The following is a 19,803-nucleotide window of genomic DNA, read 5'->3' as shown; positions in this document are numbered from 1 at the left end:
AAGGATGATGACAAACAAGTGAATTGAATATGTTCATTTTTTTCATGCTGATCTATTAAAATACTTGCTTACAGTTGACTTTTTGGTTACACAAGTCTTTTCACTCTTGTAGTGAAGAACAAACAATAACCTGGTTATTGTCACTGTTTTCATGCATTTCAATATTTTAGTAGATATTTTCTTTTTTTGCTCAAAAACTATTTCTTTGGATGGTATTTTGATGGATTTGAATGATATTCATTAGTTTAACTGGGTCATAACATATACACAAGAAACACACTATATAAAAATGAATATAAATAGATACTGTTCACTTGTCAAAAACTAAAATTCCATTTACACAATAAAGAACTGATTTATTTTGATGATTAGTCTTTTTTTTTTATATTTCAGAAGATCTCTAACTATTGTGATCATATTTTGTGATTATACAAAAGAAAACTCACATAGCATTCATCTTCTCACATTTTTAAAAAGATTATATCAGTCCATTAATTACTCAATCATTACTTTTTTTAGTGAGTATCGAGTGTTTTAATTTTTAATGTCCATTTAATAATGATAGGAGTATTACTAAAACTACCACTTTGATTAGTTACTGATTAGGAAATATAACCAATGTTAGTTAAACTTGACTTGAAATGCAACAAGGTTTGCTGTTGAAATTTGAAAGCAAAGAGGAATATTCTTGATTAGATAAACAGATATTTTACTCTCCTTTTATGTTATGCATAAGTCTCCTTATCCAAAAGCTTTTTTTTCTTCCTTTTCTTGCATTATTTGGAGGATATTCAAGGCCAAGCTCACAGAATCACTCATAAATTTTCATGAAAAAAAATTGCCTAAAATAAAGATAATAATTTTTAGATTGTCCATTTTTATTATTGACAAACCAAACTACAAAGCAAGTTAAAAACAGGTATTCAAGAAAGTAGTCAAAATTAATATAATTTAAAAACTCTGTTGTAAACAAGGCGAAGATAGACGTTATATTGGACTTTTTCTTTCTAGTTATTTCTAAAACAAAGTAGTTTTTTAGTCTTACTTGAAAATGGGTATAACTTTGATTATAGACACAAAGTTTCACAAATTTAAAAATTAAAAATAGTGTACAGGCGTAAAAGTATTCTATGCGCTTACCATATTTAAATGTATAAGTTCACTAAGAGATTTTTCATTATTTTAATATATTTTAGACTCACTGCAAAAATTTGTTTTGAAGTCAGTCAGTTTTTAATCCGTCAATTTTAAAACGAAAAGCAAAATTTTAACAATAAGTTAAGTCTCGGTTGCCGGCAATATTTTTCGGCCATGTTGTGATGTCACAACCACAATGCAAAGTGTTCGTTTGGTATATAAATCTTATCGTGTATTATAAACAGAATGAGATGGAGTCGTCTTTTCTTGAGGATCTTCTCAAGAGAGAAGTCGATCAAAACCAAGTAAACGCGTTAGTAGGTTCACTTGAAAATCAATTAACGACTCCTAGAAGTACTCCTACACCTAGCGCTGTTATAAAAAGTGTAAATACACCTAAAAACATTTTGTATAATAATCTTGCCCCTTTATCAAATGCCCCAGTACCAGTCACTCAAAATGGAATCAGGAATGTTTCTTCCGTTGCAACACCCATGCAAATTAATGGGCAAATGGATTATAAAAACATTTGCTCAATTGGACAATCTATTTCTCAAGAAGGTCTTGCTTTACCATTGACATTAAGTAATAGCAGGGCAAATATGAATTTAATGAGTAATAATGTTTCATCACAAGTATCAATTGCTCCTAAAATAACCAATACTGTCAATATTGCTCCCAGGCTAGGAACTAATATTATGATTACGCCCAGGCAAATATTTATGGCACAACGTTTTGCTTCTAATGCATTAATAAATAATAATTTAATTACTCGAATGCCAGGAAATATTCAGGTTGTACCTCGAGTTCCTGCAGGGACACAAATACCTATTCCACCTGTTATGAATACACAGATTCACAATATTAGAACAGTTGATCCAAATAACCTTAATGATCTTAGAATGAGGATGAACTCTCCTGTAAATCCTACATCATTAACTCAGGTCAAAGCAAATAATCCTGCTCCACCTTGTCAAGTAAATTATCGTTTTCGTGCTCCAAATAGTAATGATGGAAATGCGGCTCCTCCTACTTCTAATATTTCCAATCTGCAAAATAACAATGCTAACATAACTATTATGAAAGAGTCTGTTAAAAGACTTAAAGAGTTTTTTCAGAATTTAATAAACTTAGCTTGTGCACCAAATCAACCACCTGAAATTGGAAAAATGGTAAAAGAGTTAGTGCACAATTTGATGGTAAGTTAGTCAGAGCATATCAATGTTCATTTATACCCTGCTACATTTTTGGATTTGTCATTTGCTTGCAATTTTGTTTTGCATTACAGCAATGTCGTGTTACAGAAGAAGAATTCATAGAAAAGTTGCAAAAAACGCTAAAATCAGACCCTCAACCAAGTCTTGTACACTTTTTAAAAGTATGTATTTTGAAATTTTTTTTGCAATATTAAGAGAAATTTGACTCTTTAATATTTTTATAAGATAAAAAATTTATAAATTTGCCAATTAACATAAGAACTTTTAACAATGGGATTAATCTCTGCAACAAGTATACTTGTTGCAAATGATTCATAGCCAAAACATTAAAAAATCTTTATTATAGTTTTATCCTTTCCATAAGTAAATTTACTTTTAAAATTATATTAGCATAAATACTTAAATAGGCTAATTCTATTTTATTGTAAATTCAAGAAGTAATTCTATCATTAAATGTTGAAAGATGAAATTGGTCTACAAATCCTAAATCATGGTTTAAAATTCAGCAAACTGTTAAACACTTAAATTTTTTAAAGGCTTTTTTTTTTGCATATGTTGATATTTTAAACACTTTAAGCATTCAAATGAGTATATCTCAAGCTTCATATTTTGACATACACATATATGTATATATATATATTCATATACACTTGTTATAGAAAACTCTTCCTCACTTGCGAGAAACAATTAAAAAGCAGCAAATGCAACAAGTTACTGCCAAATCGCAACAGTTGCAACAACAACAGCAACCGCTACCACAGCCTCCTCCACAACAAAATTCTCCCAAATTATCGTTAAGACCTAATATTCCTGATATGAAAAACTTACAGCTTTCTTCAATCATTTCAGGTGGACAGGCAGTATCTCCACAACAATTTATTTTAGGAAAAAATCTTACACTTCAAGAGCAGCAAATGCTACAAAAACAACTGCTTCAGCATGGTAGAATTTTGATTGCAAGTTCTGGACAGGTAATACCTGGAATAAGAACAATTATTAATCAAACTGCTCAACCTGCTGCTAATAATAATATGATGAATAGACAAATGACATCACCATTAGTAGTAACTGGCCGTGAAAAGCCTCGTAATACACACTACTCTTCTGCAATTGGGTATGAGTGAAATGTTGTTTGTACTATGTTCTTTTAAATTTATTAATGTTGTCTGCAGTGAGACTTTGGTTTTTGTACTTGTATTAAGGTAAAGAGAAAGTAATTCTTTTTTTTTTCATTCATATTGAATGCAAAGAACAGAAAAATATCTATGATATATATATATATATATATATATATATATATATATATATATATATATATATATATATATATATATATATATATATATATAAACATTTGTTGCAATAGAAACTAAAAATTTCAAGCAAATTAAAATTTTGGTAAAAGCAAGGTTATTGAAACAAAACTTAATGCTGTACAAAACTACATGTATTATTACTTTGATAAATTATATTTGTGAAGAAAAAATAAAATTGAAATATTTTGCTTTTTCAATTCATGTTATTGTTTATCATTCATTTTCCATTTAGAGCTGATGATGATATTAATGATGTCACATGTATGGCAGGAGTCAATCTAATGGTTAGATTAATGTTTTTATTTATTTTTTACATAGTAAGGAAATATTTATATTTTCCTAATACTCCTAAATTTAAAGTAATCTTCTAATATTATTTATATTTTGTGAATTCATATTAAACTTTACTCTTTAAAATTATAACTCCTGTTATCTACCCATCCATTATAAAGTTAATATTATTTTATCACAAAATTTGGCTATTAACACTTGATGCTTTTGTAGATACAATTCTGTTAAGTAAAATTCAATTCATCTGCCGAAAATGTGGTACTAATCTATTTTAAATGCATATTTTTTATTACAACAATAAGACTGTTTTTATACTAACTGTTTATATACTATCAAAACAGGAGGAAACTCAAAAGATTTTAGCCACAGGTGCTGAGTTCATATCATCTCAAACACGTAGTGTTCAAGACACTCCACTATTGCTTCCTGAAGAGTTGCGACCTTCTGTTGAACGCATTGGTGAGGTTTTTTATTTTATTGTTTTTTTTTTCATTTTAAAATGATAAGCATAAAAAAAGCTAAAACTATTAGTATTTAACTTTTACAGATTGTTACTTTTTTTTTTTTTTTTTTTTTTTAACTAGAAAAAGCATTTGCACATTTAAGTAAATATAGCTTTAAAAAGTTAGCTTTTCATAATCAAGGAAAATAGTTAAATCTAGTTGAATCTACGAATAAAAATTAAAGTTTTTCATAAAGTATTTATAAAATAGCTGCAGCAAATAACTCTTCTATCTGTTCTCTCATAGTTGAAATAATATGGATGCAAAAAAAAGTTATTTTTATCAGGGAGTAATCTTACAAAAATGGATTTAAATAAAATTGTTTTGAAAATTCAACTTAAATTCTTAAAATATTTTGTGAGCTAAATTTATTTTGTGACTAAGTCAGCTCAAAATTAAGAGTTCTTCAAAGGAACTTTGTAAAAGCTTTAAATTAAGAGTATTTGCAAACAAACAATCTTTCAGAATTAACCATTAGGTTTATTTTTAAACTTTAATTTTTAGGAAAATTAATCTGTTAATTTTTTATAAGTTGCAAAGAAATCTTTTAAAATTTTAGATAACTGTAAGTTATCTGAAATATTTGTATCAGAAAGCTTATTATTCAATAGTATAAATCTCTACATGTATTATTTTATAACTATTTTTCTTCATTCTAATTATCATTTATAGGTAATATTCACTATTATGTATTATATATATAAATATATATATCTGTATGTGTGTGTGTGTGTGTGGGGGGGGGGGGGAGGGTAGTCACAACTGTTGTGGTGTAAATCATATTTAGTACAAGAGAAACAGAAGGGTTTTATGTATGTAAAGTATGTATGTATGTATGTATGTATGTATGTATGTATGTATGTATGTATGTATGTATGTATGTATGTATGTATGTCCCAAACAGCTCTAAACACAAGTTAATTCCTGCTGGAAAATGAATCCAGTACCATTTAGTATTGCTGGAGTTGGATAAAAGTACAAGCCAGATAGAGCTGCATTTAGTTCAAGAAAACTATTGTATTCTTTTTTCCTTATACCATAAATTTTAACAAAATCTCTAACTCCAGAGAAACAAGTCTAAACCATGACAGGATCCCCCACCATGCTTCAATGTAGGCATCATTCATTATAGGCATCCTTGTCATCTCAGCAAAAGTAGTCTTCTTTTTGAACTAAATATTTGGAACTTTTAATTCCTCACTCCAAATTATTTTCTACTATTGTCCATTAACAGTGAGCAAGGTCCCATTCTAGTCATTTATTCTCATTTTGAGGCTGATGTAATTGTTTTCTGACAGTGACTCAACCAAACAGATTCTTGTAGACATTTTTTTAACTGTAGTACAAGATACAGTTAAAAAAATGTCTACAAGCTTTGTTGCATGTATATCATCTAGATTTCTATGCATATCAAGCTTATTTTGCTAAAAAAATTTTAATATGAATAATGAATATAAATAACAAATATAAATTAGTATAAGAAAACAATCAATTCCCTTAAAGCAATAAGGTTTGTAGATTGCTTTAATTAAAATTAAAATTCCTAAAAGTCTATAATAATATGTAAAGGTTTTTTTTATTATAGCAAGGAAACATGGTCTGACAGATATTAGTCCAGATTACTATACCATTCTGTCACATGCTGTTGAAAACAGATTAAGGTGTTTAATGGAAAGGCTTGTTGTGTGTTGTTTACATAGAAACAATCCACATAAAGTAAGTGTTGTTAAATGTTATAAAAACTGGTAATGGTTTAAACCTTGATCATAATATAAGTAAAACAAATAATCTGTTAATTATCTTTATTTTAGGATGAGGTACGTTATGAGGTTATATCTGATGTTCGAAGTCAGTTAAATGTTTTTGAAGATATCGACGAAGTAGAGAGGAAACATAGAGAATCGCGGGAGCGAGAAATGCTGATGAGAGTCGCTAAGGTTTGCTTTTCAAAAAAATTTGAATCATAAATTAATGTAAAGTATTGAAAATTTTTTAATTTTTCTATTTAATTTGCCATTTATAATTAACAGAGTCGGTCTAAAGCTGAAGATCCAGAACAAGTCAGATTAAAAGAAAAAGCCAAACAGGTATTCAAATTATTTCTGTCGATTTTAATGATTAAATCTCTATGTAATTTTGTTTAATTTCAAAACAATTTTTATATCAGCTTCAACAAGAGGAAGAGGAGGTCAATCGTAAACGGGCTGCCAATAGAACTGCACTAGAAGCAATTGGGGGTCCTCGTAAAAAACGGAAATTAGACGAAGCTCTTGAATCCCTTCAAAATACTTCTAACACCGGTGGGAAGCCTTCAGGTCCTGCCACACCTTCATCGAGCAATACTTTACAGGTATTTTTTGATATTTTTTTAAGTACATAAATCATTCTAAATTTTTTTTTTTTTTTTAAACAAGTCTTTTTTTTTTTACTGTTAGTTATAATTTGATACAAATATATAAATGTTATGGGGTATTTTTAGACGTCTAGATCTCGCCGTCGTATAACACTAAAAGATATGCAGTTCGTACTCGAAACTGAAAAAGACACTTGTAAATCTCTCATTTTATATCGCTCCTACTTGAGGTGACATTCCTCTAAAAAAAAAAAAAAAAATATTCACATAAAAATGACGCCCTAATAAATTGAAATCACGTTATCTTTTGAACGGCTTTAGTTCGTTTTAATATTTGTGCCTGGTTCACTATCATTTGCGAATAAATTTTTCGGGAAAAAAAAAACAAGTTTCTGTTTTAAATAATGTCCTCTCAACAAAATCTCAAAATACGAAGCGTAGCGTTTTTAGATATCTTATTGTATATTGAGTTATCGTTTTTTTTGGTGCTCTATCCTCTTGTGAACAAGGCGTATTTTGTTAAACGATCTTCTTACCTAAGAGAGCGTGCTTGTAAACATACTTTTATAAGATATATTTTTGATAGTTTCATTCCTTAAAATTCGTTTTGGTAGTTGTTTTAAAAAAATAAAAAAGCGGAGAAATTATTCTAACACAAGAAATTAAAAGTCGTTTACTTGAAAAGAAGGTTCATTTGAAACTATTGATTCACCAATGAACAAATTTAAAAAAAGACTTAAAGTACAGTATCCAAACAAATACCTTAAAGTAATAGAATTATCTACATTAAAATTTGCCTCGATTATCTCTCTCTATATATACATTTTTGTAATTATTTATAAAAAAAAATGAAGGGTTTATGACGGCTACTGAAGAAGTCCACATAATGTGATGCCAAAACTTTGTTTTATATTCCCATATTGTGTAACTAATTTTTCCAAAGGTTGCGTTTGGAGTTAAAGTTTATTGGCTAATATTGCATAAAACCTTACTTTACCTCACCATAAATACCTCACTTTATTTATATATTTTATATACTATACTTTATTACCTTACTATATCTATGGCATAACTGAATCTCCTTACCATAGAAAATAACCTAAAAATTAAAACTTTAAAGCTTGTTTTTAACTCAAGTTATGCTTTGAATTTTTTAAAAATTTGGAAGATCAAGTAGCGAGTTAATCAACTTAAGTTTGTCTTTTTAACTTTATACAAGTACAACTTAAACATCAAAAACCACCTGCTTTGTATCCCAGTTGTTCTTTTTGATTTTCAAGGTCCAGATACCATTTCTTTATCGTTATTAGAACTTTGCTTTCTTCCTTAACACTTTGTCTAGACTTGTTTTTATCCGAAGTTTATCTCGCTTTTGAGTTTTATAACCCATTACGTAATTACAAAACTTCTCTCACAACATTTCCTCCATCATTAAAATGTTGGGCTGCAGAGAGTATCGCCATTTCAAAACTTTTCCAGGTAACAAAAACTGATTAAGGTCACTTTCTTCAGACCAATCAACTTAGACTTTCATTACAGTGTTAAATTTTTGACAAATCAAAAAATATTGATGTTTATCATTATTTTTATTAAAGTCCTTTTTTTCTTTTTTAATAGCCGTTTGTACCTTGTGCTTTCTTTTTTTAGACGTGAAAAGTTCTGTTAGAAATTTCTCCAATCTTCATAATTGAAACATGTAATGTTCATAAAAGAAATATACAAAGTTTAGGAGAAACCTAGAAACAATTCGAAGATTATTACACAACCCAATGCTTTTACTTATTGTCTAACAAATGCTTTTTGTTACTTTAAAACATGACTAAAAGTATTTATAACTTGCGTAACAAATAAAGCAAAGTATATTTTACTAAATACTAACTAAAGTATCCTTTAAATGAATTAAAAGTGTTTAGGCTATCAACGTATTGCTATGGTTGTTGCTATGCCAACTGCCAAAAACCAGCTTCTTGTTTACGTTGTTATTGTGCTCACTTACTTTTATAACATTTTTTCTATAAACGGAAAAAATAGTCGAGTTTCCTCATTTTCTGCTAAAAATAAAGTTTTCTTTTCTATTTAGGTTAATAAAATAAAAGTCATAAACAGTTTATTAGTAAAAATTTTTAATGTAAAGTTTATAGTCTAACAAAGTTAAATTGGTGCTGTTTATCCCAATACCGAAAAACCTTTCCTTATTTCGATTTACAATAATAAAAAAATATCGCAAAACCGAAAATACCAAAAAAATACTAAGCATAACATATATATGGAATAAAAAAAATTTAAATATAAAAAACACGCAGAACAAAATGATTCCGTTTTTTATTTATTATTATTTTGTAGGGGGACCAGGGGGGTTTATTGAATGTCATTTTAGCTTTTAAATCTTGTTGAGTTTTTTGTAAATGCTTTTAAAAGATGATGTTACAATTTTGAAGTATTTGACAATTTTAAACAGGCATTTTGTACCTTTATATTTATGCCATTGTATCTCTCTTAGTTTTATATGCCGAGCATCGTTCTCCCCAAAAAAGAAAAAAAAAAAAAACACAAACCAACTCTATTACAAGAAAATTTCCGGCTAAGTTAACACCATAAAAATATACATAATTAAGGCTAAAATTTAATTACAAAACTTTTTTAAAGAGTTTTAGCCAAAAGATAACCCCAGTTCACCAAACCGTTTAAAAAGTTATGTATTTTATGTAAACCTTTTAAAAAGTATTCAAAGTATTATTTTAAAGTATTATATGTTACAGGGTGGGGCAGCAAAACTTAGAATATCTTGAACAATTTTTTTATATTCTTGAGGGTAAAAAAAATTTCTTTTTCACAATTAAAGAATGAAAAAATAGTTTTAAAAGTAGTTTTAATTATATGACTAATCATGTCCAGTCAAGAAGCTAAGACTAATTAATACCAGACATGCTTCTTGCCGGTATAGGAGACACAGAATACTTAACCGCTAATAATCACTGTACATTAACTCATACCGGACGGTACAGATCGCTTGACATATTTGTACTTAAGTGCCCGACACTCTACTTGGGTTCCAAACACTGAACTGTTTTTTTTGCGTTATGATCCCAACCAATTGAAGAAATGTGTGCTCTTTATAGTTTTTGTTCAAACTTTAAATAAGATTTTTATGTAATGATAAAATATTTAAAAGTCTAAAAAGATTTTAAGTTTCTTTACTCTTTATTTCGATTGTATCAAGTTTCAAGGTACTTTACAGAGTTTAGTAAGTTGACAAACTTTATTTTGTTTTTCTAATACATTTTCATGTTTTACAATTTTTTTTTCCCTTGAATTTAAAGTGAAATTCATTGTTAAATTTTTATTACTTGTGTGTGTGAGAGTGGGGTATAAAAGATAAAAAAATGTTGATAGAGTTTTTAAATTTTTTCAAAAAATTGTAAAATGTGTTTGAGTAAATGGTTTTGTTGTTTAACATATTTAAAAGCAAATCGGATAATAGTTTTAAGTATGAACCATAAACTCTTTTTTCACCACTCTTATAATAATTATGAAGTTCATTAATATATTACAGAAGAAGAGATATCAGCGACCATTTCATCAACTGCACAAACTAGAAAGAAACTGAACGATGAAAAAACTGAAATTTTATAAAACATGTATAGAAAATATGAAAGGAAGAGTAAATGTAAGGTTTAAAACAAACTTTTAGAAGCTTTTGTAATTTTCACAGTATTTTTTCTTGTAAAAAACATCCTTCAAAGTTATATGCCATTTTTTCAGACTATGATATTCAAGAGTGTGCCCAAGAAGTTAAGCTTCTTTTAGACTATTTAAATCTTAACTTTACTATGAACGAATTTGAGAATTGCATGAAAAAAATCAAAACTGTCTTCTTGATGCAAAAATATTCTGATATTGCAACAAGTGCTATGGAAGTAAAAGAAAAACTCAATCTTAAAGGAGACTTCAGTGCTCTTCAATGTATAATGGTATGATTTACTTTAAGCTGGTTTCTGTTTTATATGTGAAGTTATTTATGTAATCTCAGAATATTAACTTAATCATTTTCTTTTTTGTGGTAAAGGTTGATTACTTGAAGAAGAGGTTTTTCAGTTTCTGTTCTCTAAATTCAACCAACTAATATTTTCTGTCCATGTTAGTTATAATAAACAAGTTTTTAACCAATTCTTGTCAATAATAGTACTGATAAATCATATAAAATCTACCCAAACTCTTTTAATGATCACTATTGTAGATATCAGTTAATTTTAACAGTAAAATGAACAACCAAGAGCTAAAAGTACACAATACATAAGATAACTGTTTTGTAAAAAAAAAAAAAACAGAAACAATATATTTTTAGTTCATAAAAATTAACAATGTTTAAAAACGGACAAATTAAAAAAGCAATCTTGGTTTTCTTTGTATGCTCATAAATATAATGCAATAAAAAACAGGATAAATGATTGTTTAGTTTTGTTTTGATAGAAATACGGCTCATAGATTAAGCAATGAGATCTTATTTTTGAATAATTTTCAGTTCATATCTTTTGATCTTCAGAAGGAGAACAGTACAGATATTTAGTGGAATAAAAACATAAATAAAGTTAAATCTTCGGTATAAACTTTCCAATTGTTTAACTGTTCTGTAAGTGTGTTTTGTTATTTTTACTTGTGTATTATAGTACATTTTCCCAATTAAGTGAAAAAAAGAGCGGTAAACCTATCGATAGGTTGCCAATTAGTATTTGTTCTTCCCATAAGAAAGCTGATATTTGTTCAAGTTAAGTCGCATTGGTATAAAGTATGTCAACATTAATGATATTTTGCAAGCAAGATATAGTAAAAGATCTATCATTAACTTATTAATCAGTTGACACTTAGCAACTTCAACCTCATGAGCAATTTAGCAAACTCATAATTGCATTACAAGACTTATCCTCTGAAAGTAATAATTTTACATTTTTATGTAACTCAGCATTTTTCCTTCTATCTTCATTTTTTTTGCTTTTGTAGTTGCCTTTTACTTATTCCAATCATTATCATTTAATCTCGACATATTATCTATCTGTTCAACTAAACTAATATCGCCGGCTTGAGCAATATCTAAAAAGTCTAAAAAGTCTTAAAAATTAAAAAAAAAAAATCTAAAAAATCTATAAAGTTCAGGACAATCCAGTTGCAACCGGTTAAGTTTTGAATTAGGCGCAATATGGAGTAGGGTTTATTTGTTTTTGTTACATTATGTTCTTTTGTTGATGCACGCAAATATCCATATACACGAAAAATTGTAGCTATATATGATAAATTGTCTGTTATACGTGGTTCTACAACAGGTGTCTATTACAAGTTATGCAATACTTTAAATTAGAACGGTTTTCGCCGGTCTACGAGAAGTATAATCTTCTAAAAACGACCTTTATATTGACAGCTTTAGCAAAAAACGTTAAAGGAATTAAGCGTTAAACTTAAGTAGGTGATAATCAACTAGGATTGTTGCGCTAATCAAATCGTGTTAAACGTTTTGTGTTTGGATTGGTTAGTATTATATAATTAATTAATGTTCCCCTTGGGAATAGGTATAAATATCATGATTATAAATATCATGATTATGTTTTTACCGTCAACTATCAAACAGCAACAGACTCGAGCACTTCATCTACTACTAGCTAAGATATCTGCGATATCTTCTTTGTGTTTAGCTGTATTTATATTTTGATATTCATGATAAACAGTTAAAACCGTTTTGCATGTCCATTCGTAAGTAAAACAGGCCACGGAGGCCACGGAGAGACTCTAAAAGTCCACGATATAGACTGAAAAAAAAAGAATTGCGGTATATAAAGAAAGTGCTAAGATCAATAAATCAGCTAAGTGAGTTTGTTATTTGTTTATGAGAATTTTTTTTAAAGATACAATTAAAATTTATTAGAATTGAATTGTGACTTTTGGATCGTTTGTCGGTCGTTAGCTACAGATTATTATTCCTTATTATTGTTTTTTATATGATAATTACATTGTTTTGAATAAAATTTAAAAAATTTTGTTAAACTCATTAATTTAAAATTGAATAAGAATTTGATTAAAGAGATTGAATTTTGTTTTGAAATATTATACTTTGTAATATTTATTTCATGTTTATTAAGAGTTTATTTAAGACATTCTTAGTAATTAAGGAATTTGTAAATAAGATATTAATAAGGATTAAGGATATAAGTTTGTTTAAGTCATTCATCAAAGTATATGTAGCAAAATTAAATTAGTTTTTAAGTGTAAATGTAGAGTAGAGGTTAAAGTCGCTATTATTATTTATCATTAATTTTACCACGAGGGTTCAGTTCGACTGCCTATTTTGTTGATACGTGGCTTTATTAAGTAATTGATCGAGCTCTCAATTTGAAAGGCCATAAAGTTGTTATTAAAGCCATATACCATTTATATATATAACACAATTGGTTCTTTTCTTAATTTCATTATTTATAATCTTGGCAATAAAAGTAGAGCACAAACTGTGGCCATCAATTCAGTCAGGCGGGTCTTCGAGCAAGCTAGCTATGTTTGGTAGCTTATGGTTGGTAGTTTGTATGGGGATTGCTTGAATGAGTTGACGAGTTTTAAAAATACAGCCATTGATAAGTATTTAAAAATTACACAGTTTGATTGCGATATATCATCTTTGCTTGAAGCGGATGAGGAGTTAGAACAAAAAGAAATTACGAGTACGGAGTTTACCATCTTTTATAAGCAATCGATTTTAGGTATAGAAAATTTTATTAATAAAAGTAATGCAGAAGATATAACTTCAAATAAGATTATTAACAAGACAGTTCAGCTTCCCGCTCTCAAATTAGAGACCTTTGACAAACAAGAAAATTGGCTAACCGTTTATGATAATATTGATTGCGCTATAAATAAGAATATGGAGTTATCTAATACGCAAAAAATTACATATCTTAGGAATTTAGTAAAAGGTCAGGCCGTATCTGCCATTACAGGATTAACCTAATTTAACGAAAATTATAAAGAAGGTTCAAATATATTTAAAAATAGATATTCCAATAAGCAATTACTTATTTTCATTCATAGGAAAAAATTATCGCTCGTAAAAATTAAGGATGTTAAAAATATTAACAACATAAGAAAAATGTTTTATACGACAGAAATACAAATTCAGAGTTTAGAAAATTATATTTTTTGTATTATATTTATATATCATAATTATATATATATATATATATATATATATATATATATATATATATATATATATATATATATATATATATATATATATATATAATAATTAAATCCCTACAAATAATACCTATTTGAAAAATTCCCAGAAGAATTAAATTTAACTGTAAATCGAGAATTAACCGGAAGTCACGCTTGTAATATAAATAATGTTTTAGAAATATTAAAGAATGAAATAACTGCCAAAGAAAATACACTTGGTAAAAGTCAAAAATAATAATTTCCGATTCAATTATTGTTATCTTCTCTTTGATAACTGTTTCCAATCGAGTTACATAACGCCTTCATAATGAAAAAAATTATATTTAAATACGGTTCTAAAAAAATTAATAGAAAAGCATTTGGAAATTACTTATAAAGCTTCGACTAAAAGCATTGACAAATTTTATCAGCTCTGCACAATTTTTTTTCAGAAAGCAAAGAAAAGGAATATTAATCTCCTCAAAAAAAAAGTAGTATTGATTTATTTTCCTTTATACTCTTACTGTAGAAACCAAAGAAAATTTTCAAGTCCTGACAAGGTTTATTAAACAAATATTTAGTTGCATAACATTTGAAGAGCATCGGGTAAAACAGCCGTCACTCTTAAAAGTTTTTAAAGTTCAGTGAAATAAAGATCAAACTTATTTGCAATTGCAATACGAGCACAGTCCAACTTTAAAAATTGGACATCTACCACAAACAAACATAAAAGGGAGAAGCTGCTGTTTTTAATTTTTAAATACTTTAAAACTAAAAGTTGAAATAGGAAACCAAAAAATACCTGAGTAAATTGCTGGTCTTAGGGAAAACTTCTCCCAAAAATGACACAGCTTCTATATTTTTCTTTTTCTTATAGCTGTTCTATTATATACAAAGCAGCTAAACAATTGTGGTATGGTTTGTTTTTTTTTTTAATCATTATTGTAAACAGTTCAAAAAAGGACAATAATTGATGAATATAGTATGTACCTTTTGTTTTAAATTTAAAACTGATTAATATTTAAAAATAAAAAGATGATGAAATGAATAGCACCTCTTAAACAGAAAAAAAAACTAAGAAACTCTGTGAAAAAGATAAAAGTGAAACCATTGAAATCAAGAAATGAAATACTATTAGATGGATATCCTTTAGAATATTTGAAAACAAACTCCCTGCCCACTACCAAAAATGAATAAAAATTTTCAGGTTATAAATAACACATTTTTAAGTCTGACTGATATTATTTTAACTTTTAAAAAGTTTATTTTAAGTTTTTGTTTTGTGTCTTACATTTTATTTTTGTATTCCTTGAAAATTATTGATAGTTCCAATGAAGCGTTTTTTAAAGTTAGGAAGGCATTGCATGTTCAAAGCAACATTGCAAAACTTAAGTTAGCTGCCATATTTACTGTAAAGTTAGTCAAACTCAAAAATGGAATAAAAACTTTTAAAAAACTTTATTAAAACAATAGCATCTGAAATGCTTTCGCAATCACATGAAAAAGCTGTTTACTTTTCCAAATAAATTATCTTTAACTAATAGAAAAAGTTAGATATCCTCTTCTATTATAAACTTTTATAAACTAGCACTCTGGATATCTTCGTTCTTAGCACAAGTATCTAAATGCTTTTTAAGTTCTTCTGCTTGTAGTTTTGCCATATAGCAGATCCCTGAACTTATCTCTTAAAAATCTTTTATTATTATATAATTCAGCGACGACTTTTAACAAGTGCGAAGATAGAACAGAACACTTTACTTTATTATTATCAACTGTATTTGGACCATTAACTACGTATCCTACCTTAGGTTTTAAAGCATGTTTGTAATTGACATATCCGGGAAATATTTTTCAAAATAAGTCGGATTTTTTAAGTAGTGCGTTAATTTTTGCAGTTAAGTGTAGTCACAGTAAACTGTAAGAATTTGTAATTTTAAAAGTTTTTCAGGCGTAAATTTTTTGCCTCTTTATTCTGCCAATACCAGTAGTATTAGCAAGACAAAAGCAGCAGTCGTCAAAGTGGTTTAGTGGTTCTCTCTGAAACATGGCGACTCTAAAAGGTAAATTCTTTCTTTTTCCTTTTGTCCTCGAAGTATCTCGAATACTTTCTTCACAAATATGACACACAGTATGTGGAGCCCAATTTTTGTCTTGGTCACCAAGTTTAATATCAAAATACGATTTATATGCTAAGTTTTATAAAACTAGTAATGTTTCGTCTTTGTTGAACAAGTGCATAGCAACCACAGATATAACAGAATGAGTTAAGTTTATGTTTGCATTTATGTCGATTTGAAAAAGCCATCATATATAATTGATCTAAAATAATGACATGGTTACTTTTTTCCAATTATTGAATGAAAATACATATGAAAAACATGATTTTTAAAAAATTAACAAATTGATTATTGCAAAAAAAACTAAAGCTTGTTAACAAAAACGGAGCTTTTAAACTCCATATTTAAAAACTAAACTCAGCATTTAAAAATACATAAAAATCAATTTGAATATCTCGTGTAACAGAAAAAAGTTTTTTTTTATAGACCTGTGTATTAGATTCACTTTGACTTATTTTTATAATATAGAAGACAAGGCATTATCAACTAGTCCTATACATTCAATATTTAAATCTTCTGAGTCTAGATTTATATAAAATTAAGGCGCTAGTGCACTTTCGCACCCCCCTTTTTTTGTTGCAGATTATGAAAAATCGTTGTTTAAAATGAAGAAAATTGGTATCCATTTTGTTTTTTTACCAACCCAAAGTGCTCTTTGACTCGAAGAAAAAAAAAACCCTACCAAAACGCTAATTTCGCCATTTTCTTAACATGTTTAGTTTTAAGTCCATAATTCAAAAACCACTTCCATGTTAACAATGAATAGCCTGGTTTTTAATACTAAAAATTAAAACATTCCTGTAACAAATACAGTTTTTAAACACATAGCTATTACAAAAGTAGCCACTTTTATTAATTAAAACGTTTTTATAATTTTGTAATTGCTAATTTCTCTTTTTATAAATAGTTTTCTAGCTTGTTAAAATAAGGTTGACAAAGACAACGTTCGTTAGCGGGGGTTAGACAAGATAACTTGAAACAACTTCGCTCCAAAAATAAAAGAAACAGTGTTCACTAAAACGCTGCGCCCACATAAATTCTGACAAGTAGTCTTGAATCATCTCACGATTGGTAGATCCCATCATTGCTTTGATTTTCGCTTTTGCTCGACACCACATCGCTTCAATATGATTTGTTGTTACACCTGTTTGAGGGTCAACAAAATTTACACTGTGGTTAACTGCAATTTTTCAATTATATCACAATCAACTTTAGTAATTTCAGAAAAAACTTTACTATTTTTAAATGCTCTTCTGGCAGTATTGCCGCCATTGGTATTTCCAGACCCAGTTTTAGGCATGTTAACATATGAGCTTAACCGTTCTCTGAAGAGTACCTGAATCTCTTCTTTTTTTTTAAGTCTACAGATAATTTTTCCTCAATTGTTTTTGGCTCATACTTTTTAATTTCAAGTTTATAGCTCAAATGAAGAATAAATTCCAAGCATTTTATCCAGAATTGCAAATCTGAAATTCCAAACCCCAAGGCTGACTCATTCTCAGTTTTTGCTTTTAATAAATCAATATTGTTCATTTCGTTGGGTTTAGCATTGCAAATATTGCAGAATTGAATGGATTTTGTGTCTATAAGTGCGTTAACTACTTTGTTATCAAAGATTGTAAGATCAACTCTATAGCTGATATTAAAGATCACCTTTCTTCCTGCAATATCAAAAACTTAAAGGTATTAAAGTTTTTGATATTGCAGGAAGAAAGTTACAAAACGTCTTTAAGGTACTTATTTGATTTTTTAGATTTGATTCTTCTTCTCTGGATAAAATTGGACTCTTTTTTATATTGTAGATGAAGAGGTCTACAAAAGTGACAACTTGAAAGATTTCCATTTTTCCAAATTTCGCCATCTTCAATTTTGAGCAATAAAGGCACAAAAGCTGTACTGAAAAGATTTTCTTTACTCTTAAGTTCTAAACTTGGGTTGCTTGTCTCGTATTTCTGTTTATAAATACTTTGGCTTGATGCTCCGTCAAAACCAATCTTTCCATATAAAACTCCAAATATTTCATTACCTTGACCACAATTAGGCATATCAATCATTTCAGTTATTCTACTCACAGTGTGATCTAGCATGCTTTGAAGAGTACACTTTGCAGAAACTTTAGAAAAATGTATATTCTCAGGATAGCATTTCAATTTTTCCACGAAAATATCGTGCAAGGTAGGATAAATATGTACATTGTGTACAAGAGCTGAGTTTCTGATCATTTGATATTGTTTATCGCTGAGATCAGTGTTCATTTTTAATGCAAGAGCTTCCTTTACACTCATAATAATGGGAAAGATTTTATCCAAAGTTTTATCAACTTTTTCTATCTCTAAAACATTTTTAAAATAAAAGCTTTTTTTTTCCTCCAGCAGCATTTGTACTTTTTGCAGAATCTAAAAATAGAGCTTCATGATGTTCAGTGGCTAGTTCTATTATTTTTTTTTCTTTTGCTTTGCTCTCCAAGAACACTATATTGCTTATGTGGCCTTTCAGAACCAAAATGACTATTTTTATTGTTCATAAGATTTCTTTGAGGCCAGCGGTTTTCTTTTTGTATAAATGTATCATAATTTCGTCCAAATTTTTTTAGTTTTTCCTTCACCTTTAAAATAAATATAACTAAAGCAAACTTTACTTTATTTAAGTTTTTTTTGCGAATTTCTTCAGTATTTTTTATTTCATTAAGTAAATCCTTGCATAATCTTAATTTATCCACTCCTAATTCACGTATATTTGGGATAAGATCTAATCTTTTCATTGTTATTGTTTTTAAGAACCATCAATATAATAAAACTAATATATCAGAAACATTTTAAATTATATTATATATTTTTTTATTTCCCACTGTTTAAAATTTTATTTTGTGATGGCTTTAACAATTGTCACATTGTTACATACTGTAATAACACTCTATTACTTAATTAACTTTATATTACAGGAAGTAAAGTTGTTCAGTTAAGCTTTTTCAAACATGTTGTACTTATCAAATAATACTTTCAAAAATGGCGGAAAACAAGGTTTTTAAGTGTTTATCAACATTTGAATTTCTTTAATAACTTCCAATACCGCAGGAGACCGCAGTAATCCCTTTATAATTTAAAAGTAGAAATGTTAATTAACTAGAAAAAATGTATATATTTTTGGAACTCGGTGGAACATTTTTTTAGCTGATATACAAACCAAAAAAATACAATTACTTACTACCTTTTTTTTTAGAAAAGTCCTTAAATTTAAACAAAAAAATCAGACTTTTTTTTTTCTTTTTAGTTAATTTGAAATATATAGAGCCAAAAGATTATCTTCAAAATAAATATACACTTTTATTTAAATTAAAAGTACTCTATTTTAGTTAAATAAAAATCTCACATTTTTCAGATTTCTTTTAAAATAAAATCACATTTTTTTTACTTCTTTTAACTATAAAATACAAAATAAAAGTTTTATGAAACAATTATTTATACTTTTGAAATAAAAAATTATTGCAATTTAATATTATTTAAAAAAGGGCACTTAATTTATAGAAAAGTTGTGAGGGCTTTATTACCAATTTTTTGTAAGCATCTGCGTCTCGTTATTTTTTTTATTAGAGACGAGACGAGCAAATACATGTTGCTTATATAGTTTAGGTAATTTGAACTCAGTATTAAGTAAATTTCTTGCATCCTTCGC

General features: G+C 27.8%; 1 protein-coding gene and 1 long non-coding RNA gene across 2 annotated transcripts; one reads left to right on the top strand and one right to left on the bottom strand.

Moving 5' to 3' along the window:
* Positions 1 to 176: 176 nt before the first annotated feature.
* Positions 177 to 1,258, bottom strand: LOC149882733 (uncharacterized). Its single transcript, XR_016456610.1, has 2 exons — positions 1,141 to 1,258; positions 177 to 842 (listed from the first exon to the last, which is right to left on the bottom strand). It is a non-coding gene; the product is annotated as an uncharacterized LOC149882733 (long non-coding RNA).
* A 67-nt stretch (positions 1,259 to 1,325) lies between these two features.
* LOC149882732 (transcription initiation factor TFIID subunit 4-like) lies at positions 1,326 to 7,202 on the top strand. The gene is made up of 10 exons (XM_090100879.1): positions 1,326 to 2,336; positions 2,426 to 2,515; positions 3,014 to 3,468; positions 3,903 to 3,954; positions 4,303 to 4,420; positions 6,050 to 6,180; positions 6,276 to 6,401; positions 6,495 to 6,551; positions 6,632 to 6,814; positions 6,944 to 7,202. Exons 1-10 carry the CDS (start codon positions 1,389 to 1,391, stop codon positions 7,049 to 7,051), a joined length of 2,268 nt encoding a protein of 755 aa, XP_089957005.1. The 5' UTR covers positions 1,326 to 1,388; the 3' UTR covers positions 7,052 to 7,202.
* The last annotated feature ends 12,601 nt before the right edge of the window (positions 7,203 to 19,803 follow it).

Source organism: Hydra viridissima, unplaced genomic scaffold, assembly GCF_058129835.1.
Source record: "Hydra viridissima isolate aposymbiotic clone 2 unplaced genomic scaffold, HvirCarnegie_v1 scaffold_10, whole genome shotgun sequence".
Lineage (NCBI taxonomy): Eukaryota > Metazoa > Cnidaria > Hydrozoa > Anthoathecata > Hydridae > Hydra > Hydra viridissima.
Note: the sequence above shows the minus strand (reverse complement) of the source record. Positions and strands in the feature narration are given on the sequence as shown.

Bases quoted from the DNA above. Each gene is read 5' to 3' on its own strand.
- LOC149882732 (XM_090100879.1), top strand. From the start codon at position 1,389: ATGGAGTCGTCTTTTCTTGAGGATCTTCTCAAGAGAGAAGTCGATCAA. The intron at 6,181-6,275 runs GTAAGTGTTGTT...TCTTTATTTTAG, and splicing joins ATAGAAACAATCCACATAAA to GATGAGGTACGTTATGAGGT. The intron at 6,402-6,494 runs GTTTGCTTTTCA...TATAATTAACAG, and splicing joins TGCTGATGAGAGTCGCTAAG to AGTCGGTCTAAAGCTGAAGA.